This window comes from Carlito syrichta, unplaced genomic scaffold (assembly GCF_000164805.1).
Source record: "Carlito syrichta isolate Samal-C Ts95f unplaced genomic scaffold, Tarsius_syrichta-2.0.1 Scaffold302225, whole genome shotgun sequence".
NCBI classification, from domain to species: Eukaryota; Metazoa; Chordata; class Mammalia; order Primates; family Tarsiidae; genus Carlito; species Carlito syrichta.
Window position 1 is genome coordinate 455,838 of NW_007246321.1, and position 19,845 is coordinate 475,682.

General features: G+C 33.9%; 1 protein-coding gene across 1 annotated transcript in view; it reads left to right on the plus strand.

Annotated features, from left to right (window-relative positions):
• The first annotated feature begins 266 nt into the window (after nucleotides 1-266).
• CUNH12orf40 (chromosome unknown C12orf40 homolog) overlaps nucleotides 267-19,845 on the plus strand; it is a 45,588-nt gene continuing 26,009 nt past the window's right edge. Inside the window, 7 exon segments of the mRNA XM_008056119.1 lie at nucleotides 267-299; nucleotides 3,381-3,519; nucleotides 6,119-6,251; nucleotides 6,626-6,715; nucleotides 7,632-7,686; nucleotides 7,688-7,770; nucleotides 10,187-10,297. Coding sequence (XP_008054310.1) covers nucleotides 3,414-3,519; nucleotides 6,119-6,251; nucleotides 6,626-6,715; nucleotides 7,632-7,686; nucleotides 7,688-7,770; nucleotides 10,187-10,297 — 578 coding nt within the window. The 5' untranslated portion in view covers nucleotides 267-299; nucleotides 3,381-3,413.

Consider the following 19,845-nt stretch of genomic DNA (forward strand, 5'->3'; position numbering starts at 1 on the left):
ATAATTCAGATGTATGCATAATTATTCATTATAGGTATAGAGTATTTTTTATTAGATATGGGATTTCCTATCTAAGAAAATTTTGTAAAATATCATACTATAAATACCTTAAGAACATTTTCATAGTTTCTTTTCAGGAAATAATACAATGATCACTACACTTATAAATTTTAACTCCAAGTCTTCAATTCAGCTAAATGGCAGTTGTCTTAGAGACCATTTATTTATTTATTATATATTTATTCTTCTTCCTTTTCAGGAACAGGGTTCTGATTAAGCAGGAAAGGAAAAAGCAAAAGGTAAAATAAAAATTTATTTTTTTGTGTAAGCCGTATGAAACCAGTGATCTTCTGAAACATTTTTTTTTTGCCACTAATAAATTCTAAGTGAAACTGGAAGACCATCTTCCTTTAATGTTCTCCATCCTTGTTGATAGTTTGATTAACCGCTCTTTTGCTCAGCAGAGACTTAAAGGTCATTGTTGGTTCTCGCTGTGTTGCTGTCTTTCTAGTTCCAAAACATATCCTACACCTGACCATTTCTTTCTGCCTGTATTGCCTATAATATTAGCACCCTAATCTGAATAATCATTTATTACCTAGAGTATAGTAATGGTCTCATAACCTAAGTACTACTTCCATTTATTTTTTCTTTTTTTATTACACTGATTGCCTCACATAGTAACGTTGGGTATGTAAATACCCTACAACTGAGCAGTAAACATCTGAAAGAAACTCTTGAACACATGCATTTTGAGATATGTACAAGATTGTCTTGTGTCACTGTTGCTAAAATAGCAAAGAAAAGAGAAAAGAAGAAAGAATAAGAAGGGCAGGGGGAGGGAGTACTGAGGAAAGGAGAAGGAAGGAAACCATCCAAATGCCCTTCCATTAGCAATAGAATAGTTAAACAAATTGTGGTATATCCAAATAATGGTATAGCAGTGAAAATGTATCAACTACATGTAATTAGTGTAGGTGAATCTCAAATACATAATGTTGAACAAAAGAAGCAATTCGCAGAGAAATACAAGTAGTAAGTTTCCTTTTACACAGAGTTCCAAAACCAAAAATATCCTCAATATATGAATATGATCAAAGTTAGTAAAATTTAAAGAAAAACAAGGAGAGATATCAGAATAGCAGGATTGGTGCCTTCTCTGGATCCTTTCCCTTTTCTACTATCCCCTGTGATTCTTAATCTCCCATTCATTCTCAGTCCACTTGCTAATGTCAACAATGAACTTTTTGTTGTACAATTTAAAGGGTATTTTTCAGTCCAACTTACTTTATTATGCTGTCATCTCTTACATAGTTTGCCATTCCCTTCATCTTGAAACAAAGTCTTTCTGTGCTTTCTTGGCACATTCATCAGGTTTTATTTCTGTTTCTCTGGTGGTTCCCTTCTAATGGCTGTTTTTAAGTTAAAATGTAATTACTTATTTTCTTAGCATTTTCTAATTTTTTTTCAAATTGCTTTCTAGTTGTTTCTACCAAATGACACGTGACAGAATAAAAAGTACTTGGTCTTGTCAGGTTAGCCACATACCTTTGTTCTTTCTTGGAACACAGAGATTAGAGGCTATCATGAAGGCTAGAGTTTGAGGGACAAACTTCTTCAGCAGTATTCCTGGGAAGAAGGGCATACACTCCCTTTGTAGTCTTTGACTATTCTTCCTTATTCCTGAAACTTTATATTCCTACCCTTATATCCCTACACTTGTATTTCTACTCTGACTTATCCATCTATCTTAGAAATCATTTCCTAGAAAAACTCCCCTGTCCTCTTGCTCTTTTGCTACCTACCCTCCTTCCAACCCATAATTTGCATATCCGTCCTGGGAGTATGATATCATCACCTACCGCAATCACTTCTAATTGTTTGTGTCATTGTCTACCTCACTGTGGTTTTATCCGTCACAAAGTACAGTGCCTTTTTACTTTGTGCAGATGAAATAAGATCATGTTAATTCCGTGACACCATCAATTATGAGATCTAGCATTGACATAGTCATTTTTTCCAAAATATTTGCCTCCTTAAGATCCTGTTATTTCATTGCTAAACCCTAGTGAGATTTTTTTGGTTTTTATTTTGAGTTGTGCTCCTACTCTGTCACCCAGACTGGAACGCAGTAGCACAATGCCAGCCCACCGAAGCCTTGACCTTCTGGGCTCAGGCAATTCTTTCACCTCAGCCTCCCAATTAGCTGGGGCTTACCATGCCTAGCTAATTTTTTTTTTTTTTGAGACGAGGTCTTGCTGTGTTGCTTTGGCTGGTCTTCAACTTGTGGGCTCCAAAGTGCTGGGAGTACAGGCATGAGGCACTGTGCCTGACCGGTCTTTTTAAAAAAAATCTTAGTCCTATTTGGGGTTGCAGATCATTCAAATGAAATAAAAACAGATTTTTTAAATCTATGATTTATTTTTCATGAGAAGATATTTACTTTTTTGGGTGATAGCTGGCAGGTCTCATATTTCTTACTCATTTTTTACAATCCTAAAAGTTATCATTAACAATGTCTTAAGATGTTAATGTGAAAGAGCCTCAACCTCTTGAAAATATATGTAATCTCTTGGAAATGTGATCTCTTGCATTACATTTTTTGCCTTTTTGGACTTTTCTCAATTCTTACATCTCATATTTATAATCACACTTATAGTATTGTATCATGAGTTATTTGATGGGAGAGAACATATTTTCACAACTTGTAAGTGTAGGCACAAAATAGTTTCTCAATAAATAAATAAATATTAAATGTCTTTGAATTTGGTAAATTAATGATATAATCTGAAAGAAAGAGTCAAGAGAAGTGAGAATAATGATAGTTCAAACAACTGGAAATAAAAACTGTATAAAGAATGATAATTACGTGCAAAAATGAACAAACATCTAGGAGTCATGAAAGGATAACATAGTGAGTTAAGTTAGCTTTGGTTGCAGATTCTCACATGGCTTTTTTTTTTTCATTTCAGTTGATTTTTAATGGCACTCAGCTGTGCATATCTTTAAGACTTTCTATATCTGCAGGATAGCGTACTTTGTAGAAAAACAAGTTTTTAAGCTATTAGATTTATTGTTATCAGATTTTTAAAACTTTCTATATACAGATAATTTTTAATCTTTTGATTTCTGGGAATACCTTTAAAGTTATATGTAACAAAAGAAAAATTATAAATGACTATAAAATGTAGTTTTTAGGCAAACTATCACTTTTTAGGCATAATTGATTTTAATTTATTTGTAAACATGTAAAGTTGATGTTACAAATATAAATATATCAAGTCAGTGATTTAATAGCATTGTTGCTTTTTATTGTCTACAATTCTGCCTAAAACCATGTTTGCTGCATTAATGGTATCTTTAATTTTTAATTATTTTAGGAATATTTTGAAAAGAACAGGTTAAAATCAAAAATGAAATTACTGGGAGTTTTATCTCCTGTCAAAAATTCTACCGTCAGCTTAGACCTTCTTAACCTATATATGGTAAATCAGATATCTTGCAAGAAGAAAATGCCTGGTAAGTCTTCCCAATAACATTTTGTTTGACCTTGATGTGATCATCATAATATTTAGCTTTTTAATTAGTTTGTAATTTTAGAGCTTGAAGCATGTGGAAAATTAATTCTAAAGCTTGGTTGCTCCCTTAAATTAGAAGCTTAGTTAATATTTGCTTTGAATCTTTTGTTGCTTAATCCATTTATTTTTATTTTTAGGTTGTGTATGGGTTAAAATTAATTTATTAGATAAGGTTAAACTTCCAGTGCATTTGTTGCAGTTAAATACATTATTCAGTATAGGCAGTAACTAAAGTTTAGCTAGAGAGCAGAGAATAAATGTTAATAAATGCCAATAAATTATTGTCCTTTACTATTTAAAGGATATGTTTGAAAGGAAGAGCTGAAAGGTTTTTGCCTCAATTACTGGTTTCCTGTCTCACAAATTGGATATTTCTTGCACATTCCTGAGATGATAACTATAGTATTCTAATACTTGAAAATAAAGTCTAATTTGCCTTATACTTTGATTCTTCAAGTAATTAAAAAGTTTAATAGAAGTATTTTTTTCTCTCTCTCAAGGGAACCTGTGTCTGATATTTAATTTTTAAAACAAGTGTTAAAATGAGGGCATAAAATAGGATAATATGTTAAGGAGCAATATAAATTGATCAGACTATTTGTTAATCTTGCCTCATTTTCTTCCTCTGCCACTTTTCTTTCTCCTTCCACAGATAACAATTTACACAAATAAATTTAGCTATACTTTAGGAAGAAAAAATATGTTATTCATGGAATTTTGAAATAAAACTTTTTTATAAAGCTGTCTGATATACTTATCTTTATTTATTCCTGTTTGTAAGGGAGGAAAAATGGTTTTCCTCACCTGTTGCTAGGTTTATGGTTGAGGCTTTGATAACAAAAGATAAATTAACGAGAAAAGCATATAGATTTATTTAATAAGTTTTATATGACAGGAGAGCTTTCATAAGGAATTGAAAGATCTGAAGAAATGGATAAGCCTGTGCATTTTTTATGCCAGGTTTGATGAAGAAGTGGACAGCTGTGGAGAAGTATAATTGAACTTAAAAAGTATGATCTAATGGTAATAAACTAAGAGGAGCTTAGCAAGGCCTTTCAGATACTTCTTTGCAACCTTGTATCTTCAGAGATAAAAATGAGAGTTTTATGACCTGCTTTAGGGAAAGGTGAGAAAAATTCTTCCTGAGTTTTATGACTTGCTTCCGGGAAGAAAGGGGGAAGGTGAGAGTGACCTTCCTGCTTCTGCCGTTTTCTTAAATGCCAAGGTGCCATATTTTGGGGTAGTGTCTCTATCACTGTCTTCCTCACTTTCTTTCCATTTATTCATTCAACATATTTTTATTGAGTATGTTCTATAAGTTCTTATTGGGTGCTGGGTAGAAAATAGAAAGCAAGACTTTATTAGGCAGGACTCATGGCTACAAATGACAGAAATTCAAAAGAAATATTGTTACTCATTTAACTAAATTAAAGGGTGATGGTGCAATGGACCTCTGAGACAACTCGAATCTGGGACTTGAATACTAACCATTCTTTCTTCAGATATTAACTTTATTCTCTCAGGCTGCTTCATCATTGAGGCTCAAAACATGACCTTAAGAAATTAATATTGGTTATCTCTCCTACTTTTGCCACCAGTGAAAGATTGAGAATTATTTATCTGGTTCCAAACTTTAAAATTCTACTGCAAGGTTGTTGCTTTGTGCTACTGGTACCAGATTTCACAGTGAACAATTTCACTTACAACTGGAAAGATGGAATACTATTATTGGTTCATCTTCAGTCAGATGACTATCTCTAAACCCATCATTTTGTCCAGAGAGGCAGGGTTTTTTTGTTTTGTTTTGTTTTGTTGTTAGAGATGTGGTCTCACTAGGATGCCCAGGCTGGCCTGAAGCAATCCTCCCGCCTCAACTTCCTAAGTAATTGAGATTACAGGCATAAGCCACCACACCTGACTTGAGGCAGGGTTTTATAGGAAGATAGAAAATGTTAACTAGAACTATATATATAGTTGGGATGGACGTAAAATGCATCTCCCAGAAAAGGAGAGCAGATGAAAGTAGAAATCTAGTGGGGGAGATAGAGTTAAGTATAATGAAGTGTAGAAGGTGCTATAATAAAATATGTAAGTTGGGCTCGGTGGCTCAGCCTGTAATCCCACACCTTTGGGAGGCTGAGGTGAGTGGATTGCCTGAGCCCGCGGGTTCAAGACCCGCCTGGGCAGCGAGACCTTATCTCTACAATAAATAAAAAAATCAGCCGGGCGTGGTAGCGCACGCCTGTAGTTCCAGCTACTTGGAAGGTTGAGGCAGAAGGATCACTGGAGCCCAGCAGGTCGAGGCTGCGGTGGCCGGGAGCAGCCACTGCACTCCAGTCTGGGCAAAAAAAAAAAAAAAGATGATAAAAAGATGTGTTTATCTGTAATAGTACTCTAATAACTTCTAGCATTTAAAGAATATAAATATTTTAGCGAAATTTTGTAGATGTAGATTTATTTAATTAAATTAACATTTTATATAAAACAATGCCTTTAAAAGACTATTATTTTTAAAATATAATTATACTTTTTTATTATAGAAACTGTGAGGAAACCAATCCATGTGAACATAAATGGAGATATAAAAATGCCCCCACGAAAGTTTAATTTAGACCTTCCAATGTCACCTCCCTGTATACCATCTAAACTGTGCCTTGATGATACAGAAAGCAAGTATGTTTTAGCTAGGATTGATATTGTTAAGTGTTTAAACTGGTTGTTACCAACACTTTTATTTATTGGAAAATGTACCAGGGGCTAACCTAGCTCTAGTTTTTGTTTGGCTATTAACAGTATGCAAAACTAAGACCTTTACTAAATGACCTAGGTGTTTTGTACACATAGTTTGCCCTTATAAAATTTGTGTATCTTAGTATTAATATAATTTTATAAAACTCAGTAGTGTCGTGACCTTGTAATGATTACTGAATTAAGGTTCTATGTGTTTTTTTGTGGTTTTGTAGAACAGTATAAATTATACATATAGAAAAAGACACCCAATTTTATTGCCATTTATATTTTTAACCTTAATATTTTCTTTTCATTAGTATAAACTATCAAAGACTAGGTAGCAAGGAAGATCTTGGCCCAGCTAAGGTGAGATTTTAACAAAGCTTTTATAAGTTATTTTAACCATTGTATGATCTAAATTTCTGAATTTTGAGGATAGTTATTTATCTTCTCAAGAAAATGTTTATAGTCTTTAAGTAATTCTTTTAAAAGCTTTCCAATGTAGGAAACCTATGCCTTAAGAATATTTTAATTGATTGCTTATTAGATTCCCTTTGGACTACTGGTAATGTGACTAAGCCTACATGTGCATAACATTTGATTCTGCTTGTTACTGGTTAGCTGCCAAAGACAACTCACTGAGGGATTCTTACATTGGGTCCACGTGATTATTGAGCAATTCATCTCTTCAAACATAGTGACCAGATTCTTTTATATCAAATTGTGATGTCCCATCCTCACATTGATCCCAAGACGATTTCTGTTTCAAAATATAGCAAATAACTTTTTTAGCAAATTTAGTTTTAATCAATTAAAAATGCCAAGATTGTGATTAAAGCTTGAAACCTTAACATCCAAGGTCATATTATTAACTATTCTTTCTTTACTTTGAATTGCCAGAGTTAAACTAGATCAGAAAGACAATGGCAGTTATAATAAAAATCCTTTGGAGATCTTGTCACCTGAATGGTGGGTTAATGAAATTCAGATTTCCTGTCATTACAGGAAATACATACAGTGGCCTGCAGGAATGAATCTTGAGAGTAGAGAAGAGCAAGAGTGGGAAAGGCAGAAGGAAAGGTGCTGTTATGGATAGCCTCAGCTAATAACCTCTTTCATCCTAGTTCTCTCGATTACTAATGGTTTGCCTTTCCCTATGACTTTCTCTTTTGCAACCTATGCCTATGAAATTATACTTATTTTAATTTCACTATTTTGACTTTCCTCTTCTCTGGTTTATATATGTAGGCAATGTAAATGATTTTATCATCTTTCCAATGGTTGTCACAAGTCATGGACTCATGTAATATGTTTGAACTTCAGTTCCGCAATAGAAAACTACAGTTTCACTTCACCAACTTTTTCAGTAGACATGTCACTTAAACAGACATGTTTCAAAACTAAATTTCACTCCCAGAATAGTGCCTAGTCCTCAGAAAGTTGCACATGACAGAATGAGCAGGTACTGTTGAATCACTAATTCTTAGCATTTTATATCATTATATTTTCATGATATACTTTCTTTGTATAGATTTAAAATATAAAAGTTGTGAATCACTATAGACAGGTAAAACCAAATTAAGATATAAATTAAGGGCAATTCCTTTTAGGCCAGATACTTGATTCTCTGCATTGTAGAAGATTATAAATCCCCGAATTGGAATATTCTTGGAAATTATCACTCTCTTACCAAATTATTGATAGTAAAATTGAAAATAATTTAGTGTATTATATAGTAGTTGATGTTTATAATTACTCTAAATGGCTGGTTGGTGATGTCTTGATGACCCAGTTCGCATGTTATGGAAAGCATCCTATGAATAGAAATATACAGTTTCATTGATGTCATAGTAGTGTCTTAAAGTGTGAATTGTGATGACTTGATTCTTTTTGTGATTTGAAAAATAACTGTTTATATATGCACTTCAATTAACACTATACAGATATACTTATAAAGAGATACCCTACAATAAGCACTATTCACAATTGCCAAAACATGGAACCAACTGTGCTGCCCATCAAAACCAGACTGGATTAAAAAAAAGTGGTACATATGCACAATGGAATATTATGCAGTCATGAGGAAGGACAAACATATGGACTTTGCAGCAACTTGGATGGATGTAGAGTCTATCGTACTCAGCGATCTATCACAGAAACAAAGAACTGAGTACCACATGTTCTCTCTCATAAGCGAACACTGAACATTTACCATAATACTATAAGAAAGGGATTGGCAGGAGCAGGATACTGCTGGGGTGGGGGTGGGGAGGACACAACATCAATAAGGGAACCTGATCTCAAATCAGGCAAAGTAGGGACCAAAGGGAGGCACAAACTTTACCTGTATCATGACCACTTATATACCTAATCCTGAATTGTACCCCACATCTTTAAAATGAAATTAAGGAATTAAAAAAATTTTTTAAGTCTTCATTAAAAAAAGATATGCTAAAATGTTCAATCATTGTGTGCTTTAAAGTTAAAATATAAAAACATCTAAATATTGAAATTCTAAAATATACCAGGAAATAATATACTAAATTCACATAGAATTTAAAAAATAAAATTTAATTAAAGGTTATTAATGTCTAATGGTAATGAGAATATAAATACTGTATCTTTGTTAACAAGAATATTTAGTTTTGAATTCCTCCCATTTTAGCATGTAATGGTTTTATGCCATTTTTACATATGTATTTATTATTTTTAAATCAATTGATAATTTGTAGTTTTAAAATGTATAAGTTATAATTATATGCTATAGCATATCAATTATATATATGTTGTAATATAAGATGTAGCTATACGTAGTTTAATTTTTTTCAAGTCTTCATTAAAGTATGCTTTACCATTTCTTAGAGAAGATAAAATGAGGTATTATATTCCAGTGATATGTACTAGCCTTATTATAAAGGGCCAAATAATTTTGGATTGATGTAATGCAAAACATTCAATTACCTATTCAGTTTGTATTTTATAAGACAAATACTTGAGTTCTAGATAAACTTAGAATTCATCCTTGTTCTATTAAATAGTTTATAGGATAGGGAATAAAACACTGTAATGTTTATTTAATCTCCTCCTTGCCGAGATATGTTATAGACTGCAGGTTAGTGATGAACTCCAGAGAGGTAAATATGTGTAATGTTAAACCTAATATAGTAGAAGACTGAAAAGAAAAGTTAATGTCCTTATCCAAGCAGAGTGTCACATTGTTAAGTATTAGAGAAGAATTTAATAGCTTATTTGGAGGAATTTCAAAAAAAGTCAGAAGAATTAAAATTAAATTAGGAAATAGAAAAGAAAATGAGTTGAAAAACTGGTTAAAAGAACAAGTGATTTAGGGCTTCTTAATCTCTAGTGAAGTACTGTTGAGCTAATATATAACACTATAATATTTTCTGTTTGTTTCTCACTTTAAGGGATGACTTTGTCTCTGAACCTCTGTCATTCTCTGAGATTCAGCTGCATTGGTCTTTTTTTTTAATTCTAAGAAAATTGTTAGCTTGCCACTGTACTCACACAACAATTGTTCAAGTACTGATATTGGATTTGGGGTTTTTCGTTAGAAAAGTACTTTTTTTCAATAAGGCCTAAAATTAACTTACTTTTAGACTAAAGAATAATTTTTTTTTTTTTTTGGAGGTGGGATCTTGCTGAATTGCTTAGGCTGCTCTTGAACTCCTGGCCTCCCATCAGTTCTCCCACCTCGGCCTCCCAAAGTGCTGGGATTACAGGCATGCACCATTACACCTGGCCATACATTTTTGAGTATAGGTATAGTTCACATAAATGACATTCTATGGTAAATAATTTAAAGTGTATTTATGTACATTTACCATTTTGTCCATTTCTTCTCTTTTTCTTCAGCTCAGTAATGTTAATTTTTCTGAGTCCTTGGTTTCCAAAGTAGTTAAAAGTCAAGATGTTCTCAGTCCATCACATAAAACAGCACGATGTGGAACAGTGTTTGAAAGAATAAACAGGTAAGCAAAGATGTGGAAGGAAATAAGCTGAAGCATTCTGCACTTTGTTATTAATTTGATTTTAATGGACACAAATAGTTTTACTTAGAAATATAGGCAGACCTAAGTAATACTTCTAAAAAAATTCACTAAGTCAAATGTATCATCTACTTAAAATAGTTTAAGTAATTATTTTCTAACATGAACATCAACCTTTCATTTATTTAAAGTGATTTGGACAAAGGTATTTTGTACATTTTGTAATCTTTATGAATTATTCTTTGGACACCTTTGTAATCCCTGCCCCTAGTTACCTCTGCAAAAATATTAATGTTTTTCATATTTACAGTAGTTAAGCAGAATTCCACTTTTACTTTCTAGATGTTTGCATATGCAGTATCCCATGGGGAATATGTTCCAAGGCCTCCTAATGGAATCCCGAAACTGCAGATAGTAAACCCTACATACCATATTTTCTCCTATGCATATATACCTATGATATAGTTTAATTTATAAATTAGGGACAGTAAGAGATTAACAATAGCTAATAATAAAATAGAATGGTTATAATAGCATACTGTAATAAAAGTTATGTGACTGTGGTCTCTCTTGCTCTAAAAATATCTCACTGTACTAACATATTTTAAGTGGTTGACTGTGGGTAACTGAAATCTCGGAAAACAGAGTAAAGCTGTAGGTAATGAGGAATACTGTAAACCCTGGTTTATTGTTTTAAAATCCATTAAGCTTGTAAAACCAATTTGAACTGTTCCTGGTAACTCAATGGGAAACTTTGACTCTGTCATCCTATTCTAGTCTTTTTTATCTTAGCAAATGGTGCCACTATTTACTTAGTTGCTAAAGTCAAAATAAAAGTTGTCCTTGATTCCTTCCTTTCCTTCAACTCTCATTATCTATTTCATCAACAAAGTGTTATCAGTTCTGTATTTTAATAAGCTTTAAAGTTATCTACTCACATTTCTATCTCTCTGGGCTCCATCCCAGTCTAAGTCAGCACTCCTTTTGCCTAGATGATTGTAATGTCACATGACAGTTCTTTTTGTTTCTTTTTTGTTCTGAGATGCTTTTTCTAAAGAACAGTTTTATGAATGTATAGTTGACATACAATAAACCAAACTTACTTAAAATACATGCATTTGAATACATTTTGGCAATGTCAAAGATAATAAACATATTTATCATCTCCAGTAGTTTCTTTGGACACCTTTGTAATCCCTTCCCCTAGTTGCCTTTTTTTTTTTTTGAGTTGTAGTCTCACTCTGTCACCCAGACTGGAGTGCAGTGGCTACTCCCGGCCACCGCAGCCTCGACCTGCTGGGCTCTGGCGGTCCTTCCGCCTCAGCCTTCCAATAGCTAGAACTACAGGCGCACGCTACCACGGCCGGCTGATTTTTGATTTATTGTAGAGATGAGGTCTCGGCAAGTTGCCCAGGCAGGTCTCTAACCCACGGGCTCAGGCAAGCCACTCACCTCAGCCTCCCAAAGGTGCGGGATTACAGGCTGAGCCACCGAGCCTGGCTCCCTAGTTGCTTCTTATTCCTTGTCCCATACCAAGGCAACCACTGATCTGCTTTCTGTTACTATATTTCTTAGAATTTTATGTGTGGCATCACATAGTATGTTTTTGTTGTTATTTGGCTTCTTTCAATGTAATTATTTTGAGAGTCATCTATGTTGGTTGTTGTGTGTATCAATAGCTCATTCCGTTATATCGCAGAATAATATTGCTTTGTATGGATATAGCACAATCTATTAATTTGCCTTTTGATGGATGTTTGATTTCCCCCCACCCCACCCCCAGTATTTGGCTATTTCAGACATAGCTGCCATGAAAGTTCATGTATAAGACTTCATTTTAGCATTTGCTTCATTTCTCTTGGATGGGCAAGTTGAATGACTAGATGATGTGGTAGGTGTGTTTAACTTTTTAAGAAACTGCCACACTATTTTCCAAAGTGATTTGTATCATTTTACATTCTCATCAGCAATGTATGAGATCCCATTGCAATGGTTTGTTGCCAACTCTTGGTAGTCAGTCTTTTTAAATTTAACTCATTCCAATCAGTGTGTAGTAGTATCTCATTTTTGTTTTAAATTTGCATTTCCCTAGTGGCTAATAATTTTGACATCTTTTCATGTGCATATTAGCCATTGGTAATCTTTGGTGAAATGTTTACCCTTTTCATTTTATTAATGGTAGCTTTTTGAAGTGTAAAAGTTTTTAATTTGGTGAATTCCAATTTATTAATTTTTTCTTTTGTTAATTGTGCTTATGGTGTCAAAACCAACAAATCTTTGCCTAATCCAAAGCCATGAAGATTTTCTTGTGTGTTTTCTTCTATTTTGTAGGTTTAGATCTTGCATTTAGGCCTATGATCCATTTTGAGTTAATTTTTTTTTTTTTTGAGTTGAAGTCTCACCCTGTTGCCCAGTCTAGAGTGCAGTGGCATGCTCACGGCCACCCCAATGTTGACTTGCTGGGCTCCGGTGATACTTCTGCCTCAGCCTTCTAAGTAACTGGAACTACAGGCATGCTATCATGTCTAGCTAATTCTTTTTTTTAATTTTATTTTATTGTAGAGACGAAGTATTACCAAGTTGCCTGGGCTGGTCTCGAACCCGCAGGTTCAGGCAATTCACTTGCTCAGCCTCCCAAAGTACTGGCATTACAGGCTGAGCCACTGAACCCAGCCTTGAATTAATTTTTATGTGTGTGGTGAAGTAACAATCTAAATCTATTTGCATTTGTGGAAAATAATCTTTTCCTTACTGAATTGCTTAAGCATCTTTGCCAAAAATCAACTGACCACGAATATAAGGGATTTTTTTCCCCCTGGAATCTCACTTCTGTTCCATTGATTTGTTGTATGCCTGTCCTTATGTTAGTACTATGCTGTCTTAAATACTATAGCTTCATTGTTAAGCTTTGAAATCAAGTATATTAGTCCTCCAGTTTGTTTTTTTTTCAAAAGTGATTTAACTCTTCTTAATTCTTGCCACTTTCATATAAATTTTAGGATCTGCTTGTCAGTTTCTGCAAAAAAAAAAAATCCCCAAAACAAAACCAAAAAAACCCCCAAATCCAAACCTGCTTAGAGGTAGGGATTGTGTTGGACTACAGATCAATTTTGATAGAATTGCCGTCTTAGCAATAGTGACTTTTTCAATCCACAAGCATAAAATATCTCTCCTCTTCTTTTTAATTTTTTTCAGTAATGTATTATAGTTTTTAATGTATAAGCTTATGCATCTTTTATTAAAATTATTCCTGAGTATTTTATTCTTTTTATGTTATAGTGAGTGGCATTCTTTTCCTAATTTCATTTTTTAAATTGCTCATTGCTAGTATGTAGAAATACAATTAATTTTTGTATATTGATCTTTGTATCCTTTGGCCTTGAAGAATTAATTTTTAGTTCTAGTAGTAGTTGTATGAATTCTTTAGGAATTTTACCATAGTGGATTATATTGTTCACAAATCAAAATTCCTTTACCTCTCTCTTTTCCTTCCTTTTTTTTTTTTTTTTTTTTGAGTTGGAGTCTCACTCTGTCTCTGGAGTACAATAGCACACTCATAGCCACTGCAGTGTTGACCTTCTGGGCTCAGGCAATCCTTCCACCTCAGCCTTCCAAATAGCTGGAACTACAGCTATTTGTGTGCTTGCCACCACACCCAGCTAATTTTTTTGATTTATTGTAGAGACAAGGTCTCCCCAAGTTGCCCAGGCTGGTCTCAAACCCATAGACTCAAGCAATCTTCCTCATCCTGGCCTCCCAAAGTGCTTCCAGACTTGAGCCACCACGCCCTTCTTACCTCTCCCTTTTCAATCTGGATGCCTTTTACTACTTTTTTTTTTTGAAATTGATTTTAGCCAGGAGGCCAAGAAGCTATTTGTTTTTACTTCTTTTTCTAGCTTGCCTCTACTGGCTAGAACTTCCAGCACAGCGCTGAATAGCAGTGACAAGAGTAGACATGCTTGCATTGTTCTGAGTGTTAGAGAGAAAGCATTTAGTCTCTCACCATTAAGTATGTTGGGTTTTTTGCAGGTGCTGTTTATTGGATTGAGAAATTTACTTTCTATTTCTAGTCCACTGAGAATGTTTATCATGGATTTGGTCAAATGCTCCTTCTATATCTCTTGATTATCATACAGGGTTTGTTTCTTGTGTTAATATAATATATTAAGTTATTTTCAGATGTCAAAACATCTTGTAGTCCTGGGATAAGAGATTCTTGGTCATGGTATATAATCCTCTTCATATGTTGCTGGATTTGGTTTGCTAATATTTTGTTAATTTTTATATCTCTATGAAGAAAATTGGTATGAATTTTTCTTTTCTTATGATGTCTTTGACTTTGGTACCCAGGTAATATTGGCCTCATAGAATAAGTGGGAAAGTATTTTTTCCTCTGTTTTTTGTAAGAATTTGTACAGGACTGGCATCCTTTCTTTCCTAAGGGTTTCTTATAATTCTTCAAGGACGTCATCTGCACCTGTGCTTTTCTTAGTGGGAAACTTTTAATTATTAGTTCATTTCCTTTACTTGTTATGGTTTATTCAGATTTTCTCATTTTTTTCTAGATTCAGTTGTGGTAATTTGTGTGTTTATAGAAGTTTGTCTGTTTCAACTAAGTTGCATGATTTGTTAACGTGAAATTGTTTATAGTGCACCATTGAAATCCTTTTAATTTCTGTAAGATTGGTGGAGATGTTCTTTAATTCCAGATTTATCTTTCTTTATTTTCTTGGTTATTGTAGCTAAAGATTTGTCAATTTTATTGGTCTGTTTTAAAGAAATGTTTTGGTTTTATCCCTTTTCTCTATTGTTTTTCTGTTTTCCGTTTTATAGGTTTCTTGCTATAATGTTTATACTTTTCCTGCTTACTTTGGGTTTTGGCTGCCCTTTTTTTTCTAGTTTCTTCAAGAAAGCTTAACCTATTGATTCTATATTTTTCTTAAATATAAGCTATAAATTTGTCTCTTAGCACTGCTTAGAGGTCAACTATTTTTGGTCAGAAGTTGTGTTTAAACATCCTGACCTAATAAGGCTTCCTCTTGTATGTAAGACCTAACAATCAGTCAGGGATGAGTAGATACCTGAGGCTTTCTCTCATTTTCCTGATTGTGTACACAGCCTTACACGTGTATGCAGCATCCTAAACCACCTCAGGTCTGGTAGTCTGTCTAAGCCCATTATGACTATTTGTTTTCGAGATCTTTCTGTGAAAGTTCTGAATGGTTTTTGCTTGCTTCAACTAATGTTGCAGCCTCAGACAGCTGTAATGTTGGTCTTCCCTGATGGTTTGCCATAAAAAGTATGATTGTTTTCAACAGCCTCCCATTATGGGACTCTCCAGACTGCTTAGTCTTAGTAGATCTGGTAAACTCCACAGACACCCACTTTTTCTACTAAGGCTCAGCCGACTTTCTTGAGGTACTGTTCCTCAGTTTATTGTATGACTTTGTTCAACTCCCACATTCTGAAATGGTTGTTGTTGCAAGTTGTGCCTGGTTCAGGCTTTGCTTTTGAGGGGGCAGGGTTTTACCAAATTTCTCACTCACTCTTACCATTCCAGAAGGTCCTGCTTCAAGATTTGTTTTTTTTTATTTTTTTTTAAATGTTAAACCAGTTTTGTACTCTTGGAATAAACCCCACAGGTCACAGTGTATTATTAATGCTATGTAATATTGGATTAATTTGATGAAATTTGTTGAGAATATTTACATCAGTCTTCATGAGGGATATTATTTTGGAGGTTTCTTTTCTTATAGTATCTTGATCTGTTTTTGACATCAGCATAATGCCAGTGTCATAGAATGAGTTGGGAAGTAGTCCCTCCTGTTTAATTTTCTGAACGAATTTGTGTGCAATTGAAATATAGTTATGTGATGCCTAATAATATTGCAGTGAATGGTGATGGCTTGTATGACAGTGGTCCCATAAGACCGTATTGGAGCTGAAAAATTCCTATTGTCTAGTGACATCGTAGCTGTTGTTACATCATAGCACAACATAATACGTTTGTGGTGATGTTGGTGTAAACCAACCTACTGTTCTGCCAGTCATATAAAGATATAGCATATACATTTATGTATAATACATAATAATGATAATGATAATAATTGACTTTGTTACTGGCTTATGTATTTATTATATATACTTTTTATCAGTTTTTAAGAGTGTGCTTCTTCCAATTACATATATATATATCTTAAAAAGTTAAATACACAGAGCATCCTCAAGCAGCCTTTCAGGAAGTATTCCTGAAGAAGTCACTGTTATAAGAGATGACAACTCCATGTGAGTTAGTGTTCCTGAAGACTCCAGTAGGACAAGATGTGTTGGTGGAAGACGGTGCTATTGATGATTCTGACCCCGTTTAAACCTGGCTAATGTTTGTGTTTGTGTATTAGTTTTTAACAAAAAAGTTTACAAGTAAGAAAAAAATAACAGTTTGAAAAATAGAAAAAAATCTTATACAATAAAAATATACAGAGAGAAAAGAACTTTTGTACAATGTGTTTATGTTTTAAGCTGTGTTATTACAAGAATCACAAAGTTAAAAAATTAAAACATTTATGAAGTTAGAGTAAGCTAAGGTTAATTTGAAGAAAGAAAAACTTTAAAAAATAAATTTAGTAAAGCCTAAGTGCACAGTGTTTATAGTCTACAACAGTGTACAGTAATGTCCGAGGCCCTCACATTCACTCACCACTCATTCACTGACTCACTGAGAACCACTTCCAGCCCTGTGAGCTGCATACATAGTAAGTGCCCTATAGAGGTGTGCCTTTTGAAATCTTTTATACTATATTTTTGCTGTACCTTTTCTATGTTTAGAGATACAAATATAACTGTTACAATTTCCTACAACACTCAGTACAGTAACATGCTGTACAGATTCGTAGCCTGGGAGCAATAGGCAATATCATATAGCCTAGATATGTAGTAAGCTATACATTAAGGTATGTGTAAGTACTATGATGTTCACACAATTATGAAATTGCCTAATGACACATTTCTCATAATGTATTTTTGTGTTAAGTGATGCATGACTGTAATTTCTAACTTAAACCTCTGTTAAAATTTGTCAATGAAACCACTTGGTAATGGTGTTCCTTTTTGGTAGGAAGTGTTTTGTTTTGCTTTTTTTTAAACTACAGTTTTCAATTTTTACTAAACATAGAGCCAGTCAGATTTTTGGGGGGGAAACCTTTTGTATTTTGTTTCTTACAAAAAAATGTATTTATTTTGTCTGCCTTGTAGAATTTATTGACATAAAGTTATTCATAAAATTCCTATATTATTTGTTTAAAATCTTTAACATCTCTAATACTGTCTTCTCTGTCATTACTGCTATTGGCAAGTTTTGTCTTCTCTCTGTTTTTATCTGATTATTCTGATTAGATGCTAATCAATTTATCTTCTCAGATTTTTTTTGGTTACACATCTTTTTTAATATTTAAAATTTTCATTAAATTTTGCTTTTTCTCTTTATTATTTCCCTTTGCTTATTTTGAATTTAATTTGCTCTTCTTTTTCTACTTAAGGGGAGAATTGAGGTCATTGGTTTGAGGTTGTTCTTTTCTAATATAGGTATTTTAGGGCTGTACATTTTTCACTAACTGCTGCTTTTGATGTTTTCTTACACATTTGATGTTTTCTTTCAGTTCAAAATTCTTTCTAATTTTTATTTGTGAATCCATGGTTATTTAAAAATTTGTTATTTGGTTTCCAGAAACCCCAAGTAAATATAGGGAATATAGTGATGATAACTGTTTTAATGTTCTTGTCTATGAATTCCATCATCTATGTCACTTCCTGGTCTGCTTCCAATGATTGATATTGCTTCTCATTATAGATTTTCTGCTTCTTTGCATTCGTGGTAATTTTGTTTGGATTCTTTACATTGTGAATTTTATATTTATGGTTGCTGGAAATTTTTATATTCCTGTAAATAGTCCTAAGCTTTGATCTTGGATGCAGTTTAGTTACTTGGAAACAGCACAATCTTACTGAGGCTTGCTTTTAAACTTTTGTTAAGTAGGACTAATAAACCTTCAGTCTATGGCTAAATTTGCCCTACTACTGAGGCAATACCCTGCTGAGTACTTTCTTGATTCCACTTGAATTGTGAGTTTTTCCACTCTGGTGAGTATATGTAAAATTTTCCCAGTCCTTTGAGCTCCTGGGATTGTTCATTTTTTCATTTGGGCAGTTCTTTTCACAGCTTGGATAATTACTTCACATGCATATGCTGATCAGTATTTAGCTGATAACCTGAGAAGAATCCTCTGCAGATCTCTGGAGCTCTCCCTCCTTGAACATTCTCCTTAATGGTGCTCTAAACTGTGAACTCTATATTGTGTAGTCTACCTGAACCCCCAGCTCTGTTTTTGCAACAAGGGAGTTAGCTAGGCTGTGACTGGGTTCCCTCTCCCTGTGCTGTAGCCTGGATACACTCTCCAAACAATAAGCTAGGAGCAACCGTAAAGTTCTCCTCATTTGTTTTGTCTTTCTCAGGAATCATTATCTTGTATTCCATGTTGTCTCACATTTTGTCCAGTTTATTTTTATTATTTTTTTCTTGTTGATGCATAATATTTGTAGTTATTCATGGGGTACATGTGATAGTTCATTATATGCATAACATGGATAATGAACAATTCAGGGTATTTAAGATATCTACCACCATGAGAATTTATCATTTTTATGTGTTGAAAACATTTCAAGTCCTTACCTCTGGCTATTTTTAAATGTACCATGTATTGTTGTCAACTACAGTCACCCTTCTCTACTATATAGAACATTAGAACTTCTTGGTCAGGTACGGTGGCTCGTATCTGTAATCCTGGCACTTTGGGAAGCTGAGGCAGGAGGATCACTGGAGCCTAAGAGTTTGAGGCCAGCTTGAACAACATAACAAAACCTGTCTCTACATCATCATCATCATCATCATCATCATCATCATCATCATAAATTAGCTGAGTGTGGTGAGTCCCAGCTACTCGGGAGGCTTGAATCCAAGAGGTCAAGGCTTTGGTGAGCTGTGATTATGCCACTGTACTCCAGCCTGGGTAACAGAGTGAGACTCCAACTCAAAACAGAATAAAGCAAAACGAAGAACTTCTTCCTTTTATCTAACCATATGTTTGTACCCATTATACAATCTCCTTTCATTCTTCCCAGCCTCTGGTAACTATCATTCTGCTACCTCCATGAGATCAACTTTTTTAGTTTCCACATATGAGTGAGTATGTGTGATATTTGCTTTTCTGCGTCTAGCTTATTTCATTTAACATAATGACTTTCATGGTACTACAAATGGCACGATTCCTTTCCTTCCTCCCTTCTTTCCAGGGTCTCACTAAGTTGCTCAGTCTAGAGTACAGTGGTGTGATCATAGCACACTACAGCCCTAAATTCCTGGGCTTAGGGTTCCTCCCACCTCAGCTTACCAAATAGCTGGTACTACAGACATGTACTACCATGCCTGCCTAAATTCGTTATTTTCTGTAGAGATGGGGCCTAGCTATGTTGCTCAG